Source organism: Pongo pygmaeus, chromosome 10 (assembly GCF_028885625.2).
Source record: "Pongo pygmaeus isolate AG05252 chromosome 10, NHGRI_mPonPyg2-v2.0_pri, whole genome shotgun sequence".
Taxonomy (NCBI): Eukaryota; Metazoa; Chordata; class Mammalia; order Primates; family Hominidae; genus Pongo; species Pongo pygmaeus.
In genome coordinates this window covers 119,901,709-119,924,229 of record NC_072383.2, presented here as the reverse complement: position 1 = coordinate 119,924,229, position 22,521 = coordinate 119,901,709, and the positions used below count along the sequence as shown (strand labels likewise).

At 45.1% G+C, this 22,521-nt stretch overlaps 1 protein-coding gene across 1 annotated transcript in view; it reads right to left on the bottom strand.

Moving 5' to 3' along the window:
* P2RX7 (purinergic receptor P2X 7) overlaps nt 1–22,037 on the bottom strand; it is a 56,450-nt gene extending 34,413 nt beyond the window's left edge. The window contains exon 1 of the mRNA XM_054444658.2: nt 21,767–22,037. Coding sequence (XP_054300633.1) covers nt 21,767–21,891 — 125 coding nt within the window. The 5' untranslated portion in view covers nt 21,892–22,037. The remainder of the gene's footprint in view (nt 1–21,766) is intronic.
* Nucleotides 22,038–22,521: the final 484 nt, after the last annotated feature.

Below are 22,521 nucleotides of genomic sequence, written 5' to 3'. Positions count from 1 at the left end.
CCAGCGTGTTGTGGTTACAGGTGTGGGCCACCACACCAGGCTGCAGGAGCTACTCTTTATTGAGCACTTCATATGTGCCAAGTGCTCTACACGCACCATCTCCTTTAATCCTCACAACAGTAGGAGATAGTTACCAGGATTACTGGCATGTGCCTCTGCACCCAGCCTAAAGGGTTTATTTTATTATGTTTTTTTGAGATGGAGTCTTGCTCTGTAGCCCAAGCTGGAGTGCAGTGGCGCCATCTCAGCTCACTGCAAACTGCCTGCTGGGCTCAAGTGTTTCTCCTGCCTCAGCCTCCCGAGTAGCTGGGATGACAGGCGCGTACCACCACACTTGGCTAATTTTTGTATTTTTAGTAGAGACAAGGTTTCGTCATGTTGGTCAGGCTGGTCTTGAATGCCCAACCTCAAGTGATCCACCCGCCTCAGCCTCCCAAAGTGCTGGGATTACAGGTGTAAGCCACCGCACCCAGCCCTAAAGGGTTTGTTTTAAATGCTTTGTTTACTCATTCAGACTTTATTTATTTAGTCCCTTCTCTCTGCCCAGCTGCTGAGTGATATTAGCAAGTCTAAGATGCTGGCTGCCCTCTATGAGCTGACCTTGGCAAGCTGAGACAGAGTGGGCCAAGGCTGAGTCCCAGCTATTCTCCACCTTGGCTGTGTAAATCACCCAGGGAGCTTTCAAAATTGCAGGTCCCCAGTCCCATCCCTGGAGACTATGATTCCACAGGTCGGGGGAGTTATCCAGACACCCACATATTTTTTAAAAGTTCCCAAGTGATTCTAATGCATAGCCAGGGCTGAGAACCACTAGTAGGCTCCTGAAAAGACAGCTCAGATTTGACAATAGCACGTACATTTGAAGAAGAGCATTCCCCACGGCCCAGCAATAAAACTCTTACATTTGTGCCCTAGAGAAACTCTTGTACATGTGCCGGAGGAGCTATGGACAAGAATGTTTCTGCAGCATTGCTTGTAAGAGGGAAAGCAGGAAATAACCTAAATGTACTCAAACAATGAATGGATAAATAAATTGTTGGATTCATACAATGAGATGCTTTGAGCCAGGCACAGTGGCTCACGCCTGTAATCCCAGAACTTTGGGAGGCCGAGGTGGATGGATCACCTGAGGTCAGGAGTTCGAGGCCATCCTGGCCAATATGGTGAAACCTCGTCTCTACTAAAAATAAAATTAACTGGGTACGGTGGTGTGAGCCTGTAATCCCACCTACTCGAGAGGCTGAGGCAGGAGAATCGCTTGAACCTGGAAGACAGATGTTCCAGTGAGCTGAGATCGCACCACTGCACTCCAGCCTGGGCAACAAGAGTGAAGCTCTGTCTCAAAAAACAAAACAAAACAAAAAACAAAGAACAAAAATGAGCTGGGTGTGGTGGCACATGCCTGTAGTCCCAGGTACTCTGGAGGCCAAGGTGGGAGGATTGCTTGGGCCCAGGAGGTCAAGGCTATCGTAAGCTGTGATTGCACCCCTGTACTCCAGCCTGGGCAACAGAGTGAGACCCTGTCTCAAAAAAATAATAATAAAATAATTTTTTAAAATGAGATGCTTTGCAGCAGTGAAAATGAAATGACTAGGCCTGACATAGTGGCTCACGCCTGTAATCTCAGCATTTTGGGAGGCCAAGGCGGGTGGTTCACTTGAGGTTAGGAGTTCAGGACCAGCCTGACCAACATGGTGAAACCCTCTCTCTACTAAAAATACAAAAAATCAGCCAGGTGTGGTGGCATCCGCCTGTAATCCCAACTACTCAGGAGGGTGAGGCAGGAGAATCGTTTGAACCGGGGAAGTGGAGGTTGCAGGGGGCCAAGGTCACACTACTGCACTCCAGCGTGGGTGAGTAACATTGATGAACCTTGAAAACAATATAATTTATGGCTGGAGTTCAAGCGATTCTCCTGCCTCAGCCTCCCAGGTAGGTGGGTAGCTCGTGCCACCACACCCAGCTAAGTCAGAGACCAGTCACAAAAAGCCACATATTGTATGATTCCATTTATATGAAATATCCAGAATAGGTAAATCCACAGAGACAGAGAGTAGATTGGTCGTTGCAGGGGACAGAGTGGGGAGAAATGGGGAGTGACTCCTGAGGGCCATGGGGCGTCCTTTTGGGGTGACGAAAATGTTCTGGAGCTAGATAGAGGTGGTGGTTGCACAGCCCGAAATGCCACTGAATTGTTCATGTTTACAGTGGTTAATTTTATGTTATGTGAATTTCACCCCAATAAAAAATTATATATTTTTACATATGTAGACATATATGTGCTGTAGAAATATTAAAACAAACAAGGGAATTAAAAATGTCAAATTCAGGATTTCTTTTAGGCTGGGCATGGTGGCTTATGCCTGTAATCCCAGCACTTTGGGAGGCCGAGGCAGGTGGATCATCTGAGGCCCTGGGTTCGAAACCAACCTGGCCAACATGGCAAAACCCCATCTCTACCAAAAATACAAAAATTAGCCAGTTGTGGTGGTGTGTGCCTGTAGTCCCAGCTACTCTGGAGGCTGAGGCAGGAACCCGGGAGACGGAGGTTGCAGTGAGCTGAGATGACACCACTGCACTCCAGCCTGGGTGATAGAGTGAGACTTTGTCTCAAAAAAAAAAAAAGGATTTCGTTTAGAGATGGAGTCTTGCTATGTTGCCCATGCTGGAACACAGTGGCTGTTTCACAGGTGCAATCAGCATACTACAGCCACAAACTCCTGGGCTCAAGTGATCCTCCCATCTCAGCCTCCCGAGTAGCTCAGGCTGCAGGTGCAGCCACTGTGCCTGGCTGCAGGATGTTTATAAAGCGAAAGGAAAGAGAATGGGATGAAGGATGAGTTTGCAGGGAGCAAAACTGGATTAGTAATGCTTTATTTCTTAAGTTGGATGGTGGTACGTGGGTGTTATATTATTCACAATACATTTTAGTATTTCTATAAATTTATTTATTACTTATTTGAGACGGAGTCTCACTCTGTTGCCAAGGCTGGAGTGCAATGGTACGATCTCAGCTCACTGCAACCTCCGCCTCCCAGGTTCAAGTGATTTTCCTGCCTCAGCCTCCCAAGTAGCTGGGATTACAGGCACCCACCATCATGCCCAGCTAATTTTTGTATTTTTAGTAGAGACGGGGTTTCTCCATGTTGGTCAGGCTGATCTTGAACTCCTGACCTCAGGTGATCCACCTGCCTTGGTCTCCCAAAGTGTTGGGATTACAGGCATGAGCCACTGCACACGGCCAACATTTATTTAAAAAGAAGGATTTTCAAGAAAGATGTTGGGGTAAGATACCCAGATTTGAGACCCAATCAGCACACATGAGACATAGCTATTAAATAGAATTCCATAGACAAATATGATAATACTTGCTCATTAATACATTTCAGCCCAGCATCCCAACACATACATGGGCGTGCAGTGCTTTCTCATGCTGAATATTGCAACGTTCTCCTGGAACAACACTGGGTCATGTGACCCACCATTTGGGAAGCTCAGTTCTGATCTCTCATGTTCATCCCACAATGTGCAACATATGATCGATCAGCCTTCATGGAATCAGGCCCTCTCCTAAACAGAAAACCTGTCTCTGTGTCATCACGAACATGTAAATTTTAAGAATTAAAACGCTTCAGAGCTGCGTCAAAGACAAAAAGGGAATGAAAGCGAGTTTGCACACTTCACCTGTCGGGGGGACCCTGTGATCATGAAAGTGAGTTTGTAGTGTCCTCCCTTTGGAAAGAAAGTGCTAATGACCATCCCAGAAATACTCTCCCGACCTTGCTGGTGACTAAGGCAAGCCATGTCACCCCTCCAGGTGGTTGGTTTAATCCCTGAATGAAGAGAGAACTCCCAGCCTCCGCAATCCTCATGACCTTTTTGCTCTAAGAGGCTATAATGTTATGCATTCTGTAGAAGGCAAAGCCGCTGGTGCCTGGAGCTAATGGGAGTGTGAAGAACCTAGGGATTTCACTGGGCTGGGGAGGATGGGTAAGTTGTGGGGGTGTGGTGGTGTGCGCCTATAGTCGCAGCTACTTGTTAGACAGAGGTAGGAGGATCCCTTGAGCCCAGGAGTTCAAGACAAGCCTGGGCAACACGGTGAGACTCCAGTATCTAAAAAAGAAGAACAAAGCTGGAAAGACTTTGGGAAGTAGAAGAGAGCTAATGGGAGAGAATCCAGGGCTACTGATATAGTTTGGCTGTGTCCCCATTCAAATTTCGTCTTGAATTGTAGCTCCCATAATTCCCATGTGTTGTGGGAGGGACCTAGTGGGAGATAATTGAATCATGGGGGCAGTTTCCCCCATACTGTTCTTGTGGTAGTGAATAAGTCTCATGGGATCTGATGGTTTTATAAGAGGTTTCTTCTTTTGCTTGGTTGTCATTCACTTTTTGCCTGCCACCATGTAAGACATGCCTTTCGCCCTCTGCCATGATTGTGAGGCCTCCCCAGCCATGTGGAACTGTGGGCCCATTAAACCTCTTTCCTTTATAAATTACCCGGTCTTGGGTATGTCTTTATTAGCAGCATGAGAACAGACTAATACAGCCATCAAGGGGCACTCACAGGCAAGTCTGGCTGAGGAGGAGCCCTGGAGTGGCAGAGAAATAAGGATGGAGGGTGAGGTTGGGCCCATGGAACCCTCAGGCTGCTTGCTCTGGACCCACCAGATGGAGACGAAGGTGCCCACCATAAAGTCATTCTTCAGAGTTTCAGTCCACATGCTCTGAATATGAGTGACTGTCACAGACTTACACTGGCATCGCAGGTGGGATGGGCCCCATGCCAGCATGGTTAGATTGTTCTGCAAGCTCTGCAGGGAGGACCTCCCTTTCAGCAAAGTTCCTCTCCATCTTACAGCCCCTGGGCTTCCAGAGCAAAGGTAACATCAAAGGGCTGAGCCCCCAAAGTGTATCCCTTGTATCTCTTAGCTCACGCCTAACTCAGGCCAACAAACATCTTTATGGACCCCTAAAGAATGGTAGCTCCAGGCACTGTGCCTTCAGTGCGGCACAGAGAAGCTTGGCGTGCAGCCTCTGCATCTTTTATTTAAAATTCCAAGAGGAGAATCTGATCAGGTCCATCGCTGGTCCACCCAGCCATGGTGGGGACTCAGCAAGGGGCAAGGACCCAAGAGATGCTCTGAGAAGAAAGTTGGGGAGAGCCAGCACCCCCAGGGCAAGTTAAATCCCGATTGTATTAGTTTCTGGTTGTTGCTCTAACAAATTACCACAAACTTAATGGCTTTCAACAACACTAATTTATTCTTTTGCAGTTTTGGGGGTCAGACTCCTAAAGTCAGTCTAACAGGGTAAAAATCAAGGGTTAAAAAGAAAAAATATAAATTAAGATCACAGCTGGGTGTGGTGGCCCACGCCTGTAATTCCAGCACTTTGGGAGGCTGAGGCAGGTGGATAATTTGAGATCAAGAGTTTGAGACCAGACTGGGCAACATGGCGAAACCCCATTTCTACTAAAAAGGCAAAAATTAGCTAGGTGCGGTGGTGGGTGCCTATAATTCCAGCTACTTGGGAGGCTGAGGTGGGAGAATCATTTGAACCTGGGAGGAGGAGGTTGCAGTGAGCCAAGATTATGCCATTGCACTCCAGCCTGGGTGACAGAGCGAGACTCCATCTCAAAATAAATAAATAAATAAATAAATAAATAAATAAATAAATAAAAAAGATCCCAGCCCAAGTCATTCCCATAGGCAATGGGAGTGTCTTCTAGATATCTCTTTATATCCACACCTAGACACACAAATAGATATATTGATATTACAAATGTGGCTGCAAGCTGTTTTGTAACTTGTTATTTTTATTCAATAATATGTTATTAATTCTTTCTATGACAGTAAAGATATATCTGTGATAAAGATAGATCTATGATACACAGTCATTTTCAGTGGCTAAAGAGTATGCTAGTGTTTAGATTGAACATATGAAATGGCCCATTTTGGCTGGGCATAGTGGCTCACGCATGTAATCCCAGAACTCTGGGAGGCCGAGGCAGGCAGATCACTTGAGGCCCTGAGTTCAAGACGAGCCTGGCCAACATGGTGGAAATTCCATCTCTACTAAAAATACAAAAATTAGCTGGGCGTGGTGGTGCACACCTGTAATCCCAGCTACTTGGGAGGCTGAGGCAGGGGAATTGCTTGAACCTGGAAGGCAGAGGTTGCAGTGAGCCAAGATCGTGCCACTGCCCTTTAACCTGGCGACAGACTGAGACTGTCTCAAAACAAACAAACAAACAAAAAAACAAAACTGCCCATTTTGCATTTTGTAGGCCATAGCTATAGAATATAGGCAGTTCCATATGGTTCAAGCTAAAAGGTACACTGTGATAATTTATCAACCAGCCTCCAGGATGGATATTTACTGGAACCTTTGTTCAATTTTCCCAATTATAAACATTTTTTGGTAACCCTAATATAGTCCTTACCATGTGCCAACCACTCTTCTAAGTCCATTTTGCTAACATATATTAACTCTCCCCCGCCAAAACAAAAACAAAAAACCAACTCTATAAGGAAGGTACTAGTATTACCCCCACCTAATAGCTGAATAAACGGTGGCATGAATGAAGTGAGAAGCTTGTCCAAGGTCACATGGTAAATGGCAGCACCAGCTCCAAACACAGCCATGCGGCTTCACAACCTCAGCTCTCTTAAACGCAACAGTAAATGGAATTCTTTTTCCAATTTCCCTTTCAAATGTTCATTGCTGGTGTAAAAAAAAACCCACACAATTAGCTTTTGTGTGTTGATCTTGTTCCTTGCAACTTGACTGAATTGGTTTATTTGCTCTATCTAACAGTTTTCTTGTGAATTCTTTGGGATTCTCCCTATATGGGATTGTGCCACCTGTGACTAAAGATAGTTTTACTTCATCCTTTACCATCTGGATGCCTTTTATTGGTTTTTCTTGCCTAATTGCTCTGGCTAGAACTTCCAGTACAATGTTGAACAGCAGTGGTGAAAGTGGGCATCCTTGTCCTGTTCCTGATCTCAGGGAGATGCACTCAGGCTGTGCTCCTAACCACTGTGCTCACTGTCTGTCCACCCCGCATTCAGGCTGCCAGGAATCCCTGCACAAGCTTCTTATCACACCTAAGACATTAAGTCCATAGGACAACTCCTGGGTCAAAGGGTGTGCACATTTTATATCTGAGTTCATTTTCCCAAATCACAAAAACTTGAACCATTTCATGCTTCTATCAGCAAAGCAAGAGTGTGCACACTGCCTCTTCAGGGGGGCTTGGCCCGGCTCAGTGGCTCACGCCTGTAATCCCAGCACTTTGGGAAGCTGAGACAGGCAGATCACTGGAGGTCAGGAGCTCAAGACCAGCCTGGCCAACATGGTGAAACCCTGTCTCTACTAAAAATACAAAAATTAACCAGGCATAGCGATGTGTGCCTGTAATCCCAGCATTCGGGAGGCTGAGGCAGGAGAATCACTTGAAACCAGGAGGCAGAGGTTGCAGTGAGCTGAGATTGCACCATGCCCTCCAGCCTAGGCGACAGAGTGAGACTCCATCTCCAAAAAAAAAAAAAGTGGCTTTACAAATAACAGGATGGTCATGTGAACTTGGCTGGGACAGTAGAGGGTCTGGTCGCCAGGTTGGGAGCACATGGCCCGTAGGATGGGGGCTGTGAGTTTGAAGAAGAGGACAGACATAGTAGCAGTGTGCAGCCATTTGAAGAGTAGAAGAGGGACACAAGGCAGAACTCTAACCAAAGGCGAAAGTTACAGGGAGATAGATTGTGGCTCAGTATAAAGAAGAAATGTCTAACAGGGCAGTACCAGAGCAGAACAAGCTTTCCTTTTGGTTGCTGCTGGTGCTGGTGAGGAAGATGATGATGATAATTTTCATTTACCCCATCAACTTCCCTTTCTCTCCTGCCCCATTTCCATCTGCATTTAAACATCATTTCTCATCTTAAAAATGTCTCCCCTCCCCAGCTTAATCCCTCCTACCGCCACTCCGTGCCTCTCTTCTTTATAGCCAAGTCCCTTGAAAGAGTGAGTCACCAGGCTGGGTGCGGTGGCTCACGCCTGTAATCCCAGCACTTTGGGAGGCTGAGGCAGATGGATCACGAGGTCAGGAGTCTGAGACCAGCCTGGCCAACATGGTGAAACCCCATCTCTACTAAAAATACAAAAAATTAGGTGGGTGTGGTGGCACATGCCTGTAATCCCAGCTACTCGGGAGGCTGAGGCAGGAGAATCACTTGAACCCAGGAGGCAGAGGTTGTGGTGAGTGGAGATCACGCCACAGCACTCCAGCCTGGGTGACAGAGGAAGACTGCGTCTCAAAAAAAAAAAAAAAAGAAAGAAAGAAAGAAAGAAAGAAAGGGTGAGTCATCACATCCACTTCCACATCTCAATTCACTAACTCCTCTACCCACTCCAGTCTGGCTCCCACCCCCATCCCTTCTCTAAAGCCTTTCTTGCCAAGTAAACAACAACTTCATTGTCACTAAATCCAATAGATACACCAAGGACCTGACCTTCCTGGAACTCTCAGCAGCAGTTGACACTGACTGTGACCATTCCCCACTTCCCTCACCTCCTTCCCTTAGCTTGCAGGAATCCACTTGTGCCTGACTTTCATTGGATCGCCATGGCTACTCCTCAGAATCTTTTGGGGACTTCTGCGCTCCCACCCTTTAAAGGTTAGCACTCCTCGGGGGCGTCTTCTAGGCCCTTTTGCTTTCTTATCTACATCTTCTCTTGCCGGTCGGTTGCAGCTTCTTCCAGGGTCTGGTTGCCGTCTATATGCTGGTGATATAGAAACCTACATCTCAGCTCCAGATTCATATATCCAACCATCCATTCAACATCTCCATTTGTACACTCCATAGACACCTCAAACTCAATGCCTTCAGTCCTGACCTCATCTTCCACCCCAAATTGACTGTTTCTCCTGCATTTCCTATCCCAGCAAGTTATTCCAGTACCCATCAGTTGCCCAAGCCAGAAGCATGGTGCACTCCTTGACTCATCCCCTCCCTCTTGTCCACTCACCCGTTCAGTTGCCAAATCCTGCTGTTTCACTTCCTAATATGCTCAAATTCATCTACTTCTCTCCTCTGCCTCTATCACCTCCTCAGTCCAGGTCACCATCAACTCTCAGATCTGGACATCCCAATAGTCTCCTAAATGCCCTCCCTTCCTCCAATCTCACCCTGTCCCCTCCACTCTCTACACTGCAATACTTCAGTGAGAGCATAGACTTTGGAGTGAGGTTCAATCTCAGCTCTATTGCTTACTGACTACACGACCTTGGGTAAGTGACTTAATCTTTCTGAGTCATTGTTTCTTCTTTTGTAATAAGAGGATATTAGGGCTGGGTGCAGTGGCTCATGCCTGTAATCCCAGAACTCTGGGAGGCCAAGGCGGGTGGCTCATTTGAGGTCAGGAGTTCAAGACCAGCTTGGCCAACATGGTGAGACCCCATCTCTACTAAAAGTACAAAAATTAGCCAGGTGTGTTGGTGCACGTCTGTAATCCCAGCTACTCAGGAGGCTGAGGTAGGAGAATCGCTTGAATCCGGAAGGTAGAGGTCGAAGTGAGGCGAGATCGTACCACTGCACTCCAGCCTGGGTGACAGAGCGAGACTCTGACTCCCCCACAAAACAAGAGGATATTAGTATTCTACTGGGCAGGGTTTCTAGTTCTAAACAACAGAACTCACTCTGCTGAGTTGAAGAAGAAAGATTGTCCAGAAAAGACAAATCTGCAGAGGCAGAGAATAGATTCATGGTTACCTGGGTTGAGCAACCACCAGAAGGAAGTGGGAGTGGGGAGTGACTGTTAATGGGTGTGAGGGCTCTTACTGGGCTGATGAAATGTTCTGAAACTGGATTGTGATGATGGTTGCACAACTTGGTAAATTTACTAAAAGTCATTGAAATGTATATTTAAAACCGGTGATTTTATGATATGTAAGTTATACCTCAAAAAAGTTGTAAAAAGAGACTTTCTTTTTTTTGAGACGGAGTCTCATTCTGCCACCAGGCTGGAGTGCAGTGGCATGACCTCGGCTCACTGCAACCTCTGCCTCCTGAGTTCAAGCGATTCTCCTGCCTCAGCCTCCCGAGTAGCTGGGATTATATAGGTGCCTGCCACCATGCCCAGCTAATTTTCGTATTTTTAGTAGAGACGGGGTTTCACCGTGTTGGTCAGGCTGGTCTCCAACTCCTGACCTCAGGTGATCCACCCACCTCGCTCTCCCAGAGTTCTGGGATTACAGACGTGAGCCACCACACCTAGCTGATATTATTTTTTTTGAGATAGGGTCTCACTCTGTCGCCCAGGCTGGAGTGCAGTGGCACAAACACAGCTCACTGCAGCCTCAACCTCCCAGGATCAAGCAATCCTCCCACCTCAGCCTTCCCAGTAGCTGGGACTACAGGCACACAGCACCCTGCCTGGTTAATTTTTTTTCTGAGATGGAGTTTTGCTCTGTCGTCCAGGCTGGAGTGCAGCAGAGTGATCTCAGCTCACTGCACCCTCCGCCTCCCAGGTTTAAGAGATTCTCCTGCCTCAGCCTGCCAAGTAGCTGGGATTACAGGCACCTGCCACCACATCTGGGTGATTTTTGTAATTTTTTTTTTTTTTTTTTTAGTAGAGATAGACTTTCACCATGTTGGCCAGGCTGGTCTCGAATGAACTCCTGACCCCAAGTGATCTGCCCACCTGGGCCTCCCAAATGCTGGGATTACAGACGTGAGCCACCGTGCCCAGCCATCTTTTTTTTTTTTTTTTTTTTTTGAGATGAAGTCTCACTCTGACCCCCAGGCTGGAGTGCAGTGGCATAATCTTGGCTCACTGCAGTCTCTGCCTCCCAGGTTCTAGCGATTCTTTTGTCTCAGTCTCCTGAGTAGCTTGGACTACAAGCATGCGCCCAGCTAACTTTTGTATTTTTAGTAGAGACAGGGTTTCACCATGCTGGCCAGGCTGGTCTTGAACTCCTGACCTCAAGTGATCCACCTGTCTCGGCCTCCCAAAGTGCTGAGATTACAGGCATGAGCCACTGCACCCGGCCAAAGTTAACGATTTTGAGATGGCGAGATGACCCTGTGTCATCCAGGTGGGCCCTGAGTGCCATTACACACGTCCTTATAAGAGAGAGGCAGAAGGAGATTTGACACACACACAAAGAGGAGAAGGCCATGAGAAAACAGGGCAGAGAGGTCTGAAGATGCTGGCCTTGGCTGGGCACAGCGTTCCCATCTGTAATCCCAGCACTTTGGGAGGCCAACGCAGGAGGATCACTTGAGCCCAGGTGTTCAAGACCAGCCTGGGCAAGATGGTGAGACTCCATGATATGACAGAGTTGACCTGACCCAATCATATGAGCCCCTTAAAAGAAGAGAGTGTTCTTTTTCCGGTCCCGGGAGAGAAGTCAGAGATTTGAAGCATGAGAACAATGCATTATGTCATAGCAGGCTTGGAGATGGAGAGGACCATGTGGCAGGGAATGTGGGAGGACTTCAGAATCTGAGAGTGGCCCCAGGCTGACAGCTAGCGAGGAGCAGAGCCCAGTCCTGCAGCCTCAAGGGATTGAATTTTGCCAACAACAAAAATGAGTTTGGAAGTGAATTTTCCCCAGAGTCTCCAGGCAGGAACTCAGCCTGCTGACACCTTGATTTAGGCCTGTAGGACTGTGTTAATTTCCACTGCTGTGTAACAAATAGAAACTAATACAGCCTCAGACACCCCTCATTCCATAGGGAAGCTCACGGTCTGCAGAGGGACAGAGTGGGGCCCTCTAAGGCATGGGGTCCAAGGAAGGGGATCCCCTATTGCATGGGTCAAAGGGCAGTACTTCCCTCCATTCCTGAATTTGAATTCTGTGCACACCCAGCATCCAGTGTTATTCCTTGTGTATCAAAGTGTTGCCTGGGGCATATGTTTGGAAAGCTTGGGTCTCCTGTTGTGTCCTAGCTGCAAGGGAAGCTGGGACATTCAGCTGTGACATGGATTAGGGGGGTGGAACTCATAACACAGAGCATTCCCTAAACATGGTTAGGCTGTTAGGGTCATGATCACCCACTCCCACAACCAATCTTCCAGGATTATGTAGGAGAATCAAATAGGCCAATACATGTCACATGCTAAGAACAGAACCCGGCACATGCTAAGTCCTCAGCAGTACTCAGTAGGTGTTATATTTCAAGCAGAATGATCTCTCTAAAATGAAAATATGAGCATAAAACCCTTCATGTTTTCTGTTATGTTTGAATATTTTCTAATAAAATGCTGGGGGCTGGGAGGACAGCTCTCCATGCTTTCTCAGTGCCTGTGGGATGCAGCTCAAGGCGCCCCATGATCTGGCCCCTGCTGGCTTCCCCAGCCCCACCTTGGCCTTGCCTTCTCTGCCACTGTACCGGCCAGCTATGGGCCTGTGAAAAAGCCAGACAAACTGCTCCTTCCTCTTCCCAACACTGTGCTACCCATGCAGCGGGGCTGGGAGGCTCCAGCCCAGGGTGGGAGGCTGGACTGGGGCGGCATCTCTGAAGGCCTGCGGGTGCAGGAGAGAAGCCTCCATCATTACCCCTTGAAACAAGAAAATCAGACGCGGAGGCAGCTTTTCATAAGTCCACAGCCATTCATTTGAAAGAATCATGTTTATCTTTTGACATGATATGCTTCCAGCTATTTTGGTGTTTTGGTGTTAGACATGAAAAAAAGGACGCGGATAGATGGTAGTAGGCAGGTGTTTTAATTGCTTGCCTGATATCCTTTATTTATTTATTTATTTATTTATGGGGTCTCGCTCTGTTGCCCAGGCTGGAGTGCAGTGGTGCGATTTAGGCTCACTGCAACCTCTGCCTCCCAGGTTCAAGTGATTCTCCTGCCTCAGCCTCCCAAGTAGCTGGAATTACAGGCATGTGCCACCACGCCTGGCTAATTTTTGTATTTTTAGTAGAGATGGGATTTTGCCATGTTGACCAGGCTGATCTTGAACTTCTGACCTCAGGTGATCCACCTGCCTCAGCCTCCCAAAGTGTTGGGATTACAGGCGTGAGCCACCACGCCTGGCCCTTTATTTATTATTTTTTATTACATATATATTTTAAGAGAGGGTCTCAGTCTGTCACCCAGGCGAGGGTGCAGTGGCGTGATCACAGCTCACGGCAGTCTCCACCTTTGCCTGGCCTCCTTCACAGTGCCGTGTTAGTCCTCAAGCCTCTCCTTGGTCTTCTTCAAGTTGGTAAAAGGCATCATCGTCCCTCAGGAATCTACAGCCATCTTTCACCTCCTAGCAAATCTATCATTTCTGCCTCCAAAACACATCCCAGCTTTGTCCACCTCTCTCCAGCTCCACCAGCCCATTCTAGCCCAAGCCTCCATCTCCTCGCATCTGGTGACTCCAGGAACCTTCTCACTGGTCCCTCACCGTCATTCTTGTCCCACTACACTCTATGCTCTGCACAGTGGCCCATGAGGCTTCTAGAAACATGAATGAGATGGTTTCACTTCTCTGCATAAGACTTTTCAGAGGCTTCCCATGGCACTGAAAATCAAATAGCAACTCTTCCCCTGACCTGCCCTCAGCTCTGGCTGCACCGTCCTCTCTCCCCAGGTTCTGGGACATGCTGTCCTTGCTGTTCCTCTTGTGTTTCCAGATCTTTGCATTTACTGTTCTCTTCGTACTGTGTGTCACATGGCTGGATTCTTCTCCTCCTACAGGGTCACTTCCCAAACTGGGTTATCTCTGACCTTCCCCTCAAGCTCTAGCACATCACCCAGGTGTCAAGGGTGGGATGAGAATGTGGCAGACCTCCTGCTTCTACTTCTCTGAAGAGTCAGGGGCAGGCTGGGCGCAGTGGCTCACACCTGTAATCTCAGCATCTTGGGAAGCCAAGGCAGACGGATTGCTTGTGGCCAGGAGTTCGAGACCAGCCTAGCCAACATGGCAGAATCCAATCTCTACTAAAAATACAAAAATTATCTGGGTGTGGTGGCGCGTGCATGTAGTCCCTACTAGGGAGGCGAGGCAGGAGAATCGCATGAACCCAGGAGGCGGGGGTTGCAATGAGCCAAGATCATGCCACTGCACTCTAGTCTGGGTGACAGAGGGAGACTCTGTCTCAAAAAAAAAAAAAAAAAAAAAAGATCAGGGTCAGAGGGGCCATGCTTGGGTTGGATTTGGATTTGCTCCTCCTGGCGTCTGCGGCCTCCCCAGCCTCTGTGCTGGGCTCACTTCTACTCAGCTGGGGAGGCCCAGACTCACAGGTTTGTGGCCACCCACTGGGAAACAGGTGTCCAGCCAGGAGCTCCATTTTAACAGCCACAAACTAGCACAACAGCACCATCTCCACGGCGACAGCCAGCCTGGTCCCAGGAATGACAGCACAGGCTCATGTTGGCGCCAGTGGAGGCTGACTGGGCAGTGGAGAAGCAGCAGCTCTGAGTGGAATTGTTTCCTGTGCCTCTCTCAATCTTCCTTAGTCTTCTGTGGCCATTGGAAAAGCTTCTGTGAGGACTGGTCTCCAGGGAAGAGGGAAATCCTCCAAAGAGAATGCAACCAACTTTTATTCCTTTGCTTACAATCTTCCCATGGCTTCTCAACCCACTTGGAATAAAATCTAAAGAATTATCCAGCCGGGCGCGGTGGCTCACGCCTGTAATTTCAGCACTTTGAGGGGCCGAGGCGGGCAGATCACCTAAGGTCAGGAGTTCGAGACCAGCCTGGCCAACATGGCAAAACCCCATCTCTACTAAAAATACAAAAATTAGCCGGGTGCAGTGGCATGCACCAATAGTCCCAGCTACTGGGGAGGCTGAGGTGGGAAAATCACCTGAACCCGGGAGGTCGAGGCTGCAGTGAGCCAAGATCATACCACTGCACTCCAGTCTCGGTAACCAGAGTGAGAACCTGTCTCAAAAAATAAAAAATAAAAATAAAAAACAATTCTCCAAGGTGGTGCCACCATAGGCGGCTTGGTTTAAGCAACAGCTTGGTGGTCACAGAAACCAAATAGTAGTAAAGTACCAAGGTGAGCTGGCAACCTCCATGGGCCAAGAAGCACATCCCAGATGAGAAGCAGGGCTCCTGGTGGGATTCAGGAAGGGGCCGAGGTAAAAATAGGAGGTAAGCAATTGCTGATGGAGTCTCTACAGCCCAGCTGCAGGGCTGAGACAAGCCAGGACTAGAGAGGTAGACTTAGAAATCCCTAATTTCTGGGTTTTGGAAAGACCTTGTAATAGAACACTGATTTTTGTCTGCCTACCCTTCCCACTTCCTTTTCCCATTTGTCTGGTAACAGAATCTTCCTTCCTAAGGAAAATCCACCGGACGTGGTTCACGCAGGGCTCACACGTCTCCCTCGTCTTCTCCCTACTTCCTGCCACGGGAGCCAGCACATGACCCAGGCTGGCCAATGGGATGACACCTTGGCCCTGGCCACAGTGATTGGTTCAGGGATGGATCTGTAACTCACATCTGATCAATCAGAGTCTTTCCTGAGACTTTCCTAGCAGAGCTATCAGGAAAGACTTGTTTGCTCCTCTGAGGTTGTTAAAAGAAGAGAATGTGAGGATATCTTGCTACATACAGAGGTGTTCAAGAAGGAAGCCAAATAGAAGCAAATGGAGCCAGGATGTAGGGAGAGGGATCCGCTCTGATGACATAGTTTGAACTCTTATCTTCATCCATGTCCGAGGACAGCACCATCTCTTCAGCTGCCCAGTTACATGATCAGATAAATTCCCCTTTGAGGCTTTGTGGTTAACGTAAGTTGGGTTTCTGTCACTTACTGCCCAAACGATCCTGGCCGACACAGACCTGCTTAGCATCCTATCTACACAGACCTCCAACACAAACTCATCTTGTAGCTGCATCCCTGCCTTTGACTCCAGATCTGAACTTGGTTGTGAGAATAGGAGAAGCTGAACAGCCTCTTGGTTAATTTCCGCCATAACCAGTCCCTGCTTTGTATCCCATTACAAGGAGGGATACAAAATATCCATTACAAGGATAAGGAGACAGGATAAGGCCCTGTCTCCTTATCCTGGCTTTTAGTCCTTCCAGCCCCAGTAGGGACAGCTGGCCAGAACCTGTCACTTGCTGCTGTATCCTGAACATTGCTCGAGCCTGTCTGGATTTCCACCTATGGTCCACACCAGTCCTACTTGATGCAAAATACATTCCCCAATTCCTATGCTCCATGGGTCTACCCATTTCACAGATGGCTAAGTCATGGTTACACGAACTTAAGGCTTCACAGAGCAACTTAAGGCAGCATTTCCCAAACTGTGTACTGTGAGACTCCATTTGGCCGTTTAGTGAGGTGTTAATAGACAGTCCATTAACCAGGAGTAAAAAAGCAAAGCTGGCGATAGTTTTGTCTTCCATTTTATATTTTAAAATACAAACAGTAGAGAAACTTTTATTTGAAGGTTATCTTCTAAAGTTGGCACTTAAGATGAAAATCATGGCTCATCAAAATTGCCTTTTAAACCCTTAAATTGTCCACAAAGCATAGCAAACACCTCCCACTTCCCAGTGGGTCCGCTGGAGCCAATTTTGCCTCCAGATCTAGAACAAGTTGCTGTTTTTACAGTTTTGCTCCAGGTGAAGGTGAAGGAGTTGACTTATTTTAGGGGTCATGTGGTTGAAAAATATGTACCTAGATTAATAAGTAGAGCAGCAAGATGCTCGCTAAAAAGCACGTGGGAGCAGAGACTGACGGAGGGAACACCAGATGCCAGTACCCCATCTCACACCTACTCCAGGGAACCCGGTTGCTGAATCATTGCATTATTTATATTGTTCTCTCTCTCTCCATGTCCCCATGGAACATGTATAACTGAATTTGAGGGAGTTAAATACATATAAGTTATGATTTCACCATGTGAAAGAAAAATATTTATCAATACAAGGTGTTCTCATAGTAATCTGTTTTTAGAAATTTTATTATTATACAAGAATCTGCTTTTAATAAATTGAAGGCTGGCCATGGTGACTCACACCTGTAATCCCAGCACTTTCGGAGGCCAAGGCAGGTGGATTGCTTGAGCTCAGGAGTTCGAGACCAGCCTGGACAACTATGGCGAAACCCTGTCTCTACCAAAAATGCAAAAAATTAGCTGGGCGTGGTGGTATACACCTGTGGTCCCAGCTACTCAGGAGGCTGAGGTGGAAGGATTGCTTGGGCCTGGGAGGCATAGGTTGCAGTGAGCTGAGATCACACCACTGCACTACAGCCTCGGTGACAGAGTGAGACCTCATCTCAAAAAAAAAAAAAAAAAAAAAAAAAAAAAGAAAGAAAGAAAGAAAAGGAATTGTAGGCCAGACACAGTGGCTCATGCCTATAATCCCAGCACTTTGGGAGGCCAAAACAGGAGGATCACTTGAGGCCATAAGTTTGAGACCAGCCTGAGCAACGTAGGGAGACCCCCATCTCTACAAAAAAAATAAAAAATTAGACAGCATGATGTGTGCCTATGGTCCCAGCTACTTGGGAGGATGAGGCAGGAGGATCACTTGAGCCTGAGAAGTTGAGGCTGCAGTGAGCTGTGATCATGCCACTGCACTCCAGCCTAGGGAGACACAATGAGACCCTGTCTCTAAAAAAGAAAGAAATAAAAAGATTGTATGCTGGGCCCAAGAATGTCAGGAAGTCCCATCACTTGCTACATGAAATTGTGACATACAATCTATGTATTAATGCAGAAGGGAGCATTTACTAATTATGCTCTTTACCATTGGTCCTATGATAGCTGATTTAAGTAATATGTCTTATTTTAGATTTCAGCACATATATATATATAAATAGATATATAAATAGATATATAAATATATATAAATAGATATATAAATATATATAAATATATAAATAGATATATAAATATATATAAATAGATATAAATAGATATATAAATATATAAAAATATACATATAAATATATATAAAATATACATATAAATATATATAAATATATATAAAATATACATATAAATATATATAAATATATATAAAATATACATATAAATATATATAAATATATATAAAATATACATATAAATATATAAATATATATAAATATATATATAAATATATATCTAAAAAATATATATAAATATATAAAAATATATATAAAATATATAAATATATAAAAAAATAAAAATATATAAATATATAAAAATATATATAAATATATATAAATATATAAATATATATTAAAAAATATATAAATATATATAAATATATAAAAATATATATAAATATATAAATATATATAAATATATATAAAAATATATATAAAAATATATAAATATCTATAAATATATAAAAATATATATAAATATATAAAAATATATATAAAAATATATATAAATATATATAAATATCTATTAAAAAATATATAAATATATAAATATATACAAAAAATATATAAATATATATAAATATATAAATATATAAAAATATATAAAAATATATATAAATATATATAAATATATATAAAAAAATATATAAATATATAAATATATATAAATATATATAAATATATATAAATATATATAAATATATAAATATATAAATATATATATAAAAATATATATAAATATATATAAATATATAAATATAAATATATATATAAATATATATAAATATATAAATATATATAAATATATATAAATATATAAATATATAAATATATATACATATATATAAGTATATATGTATATATATAAATATATAAATATATATAAGTATATATATGTATATATATAAATATATAAATATATAAATATATATAAATGTATATATAAATATATATATACACATATATATGTATATATATATATATTTTTTTGAGACGAAGTCTTACTCTGTGGCTCAGGTTGGGGTGCAGTGGTGCAATCTCAGCTTATTGCAACCTCCGCTTCCTGGGTTCAAGCGATTATCCTGCCTCAGCCTCCCAAGTAGCTGGGATTACAGGCACCCACCACCATGCCCGGCTAATTTTTGTATTTTTAGTACAGATGGGGTTTCCACCACGTTGGCCAGGCTGGTCTTGAACTCTTGACCTCAAGTGACCTGCCTGCCTTGGCCTCCCAAAGTGCTGGAATTACAGGCAGGGGCCACCGTGCCCAACCCAGCATATTTGTTTACCATTCGGTATTTGTTGAACAGTAAACATATGAATCAAATAATAGTAATCCTAATAATAGCATTATTAATAATAGGAGCTAACACTTAATCAGGGATTGCTATATGCCATATATTTCTCAAACAGCTTTGCATTTATTAGTTCATTTAATATTCCTATCAACAATTCTCCCCATTTTACAGATGATGAAACCAAGGCTCAAAGAAGTGAAGGATTTTTGAATCCACATTTCCAGATCTCAAATCCTGAACTTGGACCTGGTTACTTTGAGGGCCAGAGCAGAGGATGTATATAAAAATACATACATGTATTTTATATACATATATACTATTATATAATCAAAAAGATTATTATAATAATTATTATTATTATTTTGAGATGGAGTCTTGCTCTGTTGCCCAGCTGGAGTGCAGTGGTGTGATCTCGGCTCACTGCAACCTCCACCTCCTGGGTTCAAGCGATTCTCCTGCCTCAGCCTCCCGAGTAGCTGGGATTACAGGCACGCACCACCACGCCCCACTAATTTTTGTATTTTTAGTAGAGACAGGGTTTCACCGTATTGGCCAGGCTGGTCTCAAACTCCTGACTTCATGATCCACCTGCCTCGGCCTCCCAAAGTGTTAGGATTACAGGTGTGAGCCACCGCTCCCGAACTCAAAAAGATTATTAAGATTATTTTAAAAAATAGATATCAGATATGGAGCTCTTATCCTATGTCAGTCATCATGATAAGGGCTGTTCATGCCTTTTTTTTTTTTTGGTTAATTGCCACAACCCTATGAACAGATGCAGAAACTGAGGCTCAGAGAAGTTAATGACTTGGCCCAGAAGACATAGCCAGTATTATGAAATAAGTTACCCTAACTCTTAGTAAACTACACTGCCACTCTCTATAGATACAAATTGCCTCCATCATCATTATCAATCAGCACAGAGAATAAGAGGCACTCATCATCAGGGAAATTCAAATCACAACCACAATGAACTACCACTTCACACCCACTAGCATGGCTATAATAAAAAAGACAGACAATCGGCTGGGCGTGGCGGCTCATGCCTGTCATCCCAGCACTTTGGGAGGCTGAGGTGGGTGGATCACTTGAGGTCAGGAGTTTGAGACCAGTCTGGCCTACATGGTGAAACCTCGTCTCTACTAAAAATACAAAAATTAGCCAGGAGTGGTGATGCACACCTGTAATCCCAGCTACTCGGGAGGCTGAGCAGGAGAATCGCTTGAACCGGGGAGGTGGAGGTTGCAGTGAGCCAAGATTGCGCCACTGCATTCCAGCCTGGGCAGCAGAGCAAGACTTCATCTCAAAAACAAAACAAAACAACAACAACAAAACCCAAAAAGACAGACGATAACAAGCGTTGGTGAGGATGTGGAGAAACTGGACCCCTCACACTCTGCTGATGAGAATGTAAAAAACTGCAGCTGCTGTGAAATTCAGCTCCACATTCCCCCCAAAGGTGAAACATAGTTAACATATGACCTAGCACTTTTATTCTTAGGTACATATTCAAGAGAAAGGAGAATACATATCCACATAAAACCCTGTACACAAATGTTCACGTGGCATTATTCATGATAGCCAAAAAAGAGAAACAACCCCAATGTCCATCAATGGATGAATGGATAGATAAAAGTAGTCTATCCATGCAATGGAATATTACTCAGCCATAAAAAGGAATGAAGTATCGGCCGGGTGCAATGCCTCACGCCTGTAATTCTGACACTTTGGGAGGCCGAGGCAGGCAGATCACTTGAGTCCAGGAGTTTGAGACCAGCCTGGACCACATAGTGAGACCCTGTCTCTTAAAAAAAATTGAATGAAGTATCACCATATGCTACAACATGGATGAGCATTGAAAACATGCTAAGTACAAACAGCCAGCCACAAAGGACCACATATTGTGCAGTTCCATTTATGTGAAATGTCCAGAACTGGCAAATCCATAGAGGCAGAAAGTAAATTGATGGGTGAGAAGGAGGAGAAACAGTGTTGGAAATGATGGCAAAGGAGTGTGGGATTCCTTTTGAGTTGATGAAAATATTCTAAAATTGATTGTGGGGATGGTTGCACAACTCTGGGAATAATCTGAAAATCATTAAATGGTACCCTTTAAATGGGTCAATTGTATGGTGTATAAATTATCTCAGTAAGTTTCTTTTAGAAAAAACAAAAACCAAAAAGCAGGGCCTTCCTGACATTGGCGAGGATCTAAAGTTATAATACATTTTCAAGCCTGGTCCTATTCCTCCCAAGCACGGTGACTCAGATGCCAGCATGATCACCAGGTGTGCCCTGAGATCCTTGCCTCCTCCCTGGGGTTCCAGGGTGTTGCCCTGCGCTTTCCTACCTTCCCCAGGCACGCCCTGCCCTGCTCGCCCTGGTGGGCCTGGAGTAGAGCTGAAAGGAATCCCGCTCGTCCTGTGGCTTCTCTCTGCTGCAGCCTGGCACTGTTTCCTCTTGCCTGCTGCTGCTTCCTCCCTCCCGCCCAGCTGGCTGTGAGAGCACGTCTCAGATTCGAAAACCATGTGAGATTCAGAATGTGCACCTGAAGCTGCCCCCTGGGGCTTTCTGTGCTGTCGGCCACTGCATCGATCTGGGTCCTCCCCAGATCCCACTTACCAAACGTAGGAAAAGATGATCACGTGGAAGAACCACTTAATGGTGCCATAATTCATGCTCTGGATCCGAGTGACTTTGTTCGTCTCATACTGGAAAACATCACTGCAGCTGCAGCAGGCCGGCATGGTGACAGGCTCCCTCCCTGCACGGAGCTGGACCAGAGCTCTACTCTTCCTGACAGGGCCACAGCAAGCCCCCTCCCAGTAACTGCAAAATGAAACGTACTGGTTTTTAGCAGGAGTCTTTAACTTCAAGCTCCTCCAATGACTGCAAAGTTGGGGCGGGCCTTGGCAGTGGCCCCACATGTGGCTGCAATAAACAAGAAGCACCAAGTCCTATGGGCCCGGCTGGCAGATGACCTCGCCCCAGCTGGCCTCCCCCAGATGCCTACACAAAGATGGTGTTCAGAGGATAGGCATTTTTAGAATTCTCACTTTTCCCCCCTTTCCTTTCACTTTTTTGGTCTCATGTCTGTTGGGAGAAAGGGGCAGCCTTGCAAATGTCACAAGACCCGGAGCTTCCACTGTGCCTCAGAAAAGGACTGAGATCTTTCCATTGCCTGAAGCCCCACTCAGAGATTGATTCATTCATTTCTACAACCCTTTATTCAGCCCCTGATGTATAGGAGCTCTGGGTAAATGAAGATCTCCCCCTTTTCTTCCACTGCACCTTATAATACTCTGGTCTGCAGTTGGTGGGGGAAATCAGATTTGCAGGGGTAGAGGTGGTGGAGGTGGAGGGGCTTTATTTTTCTG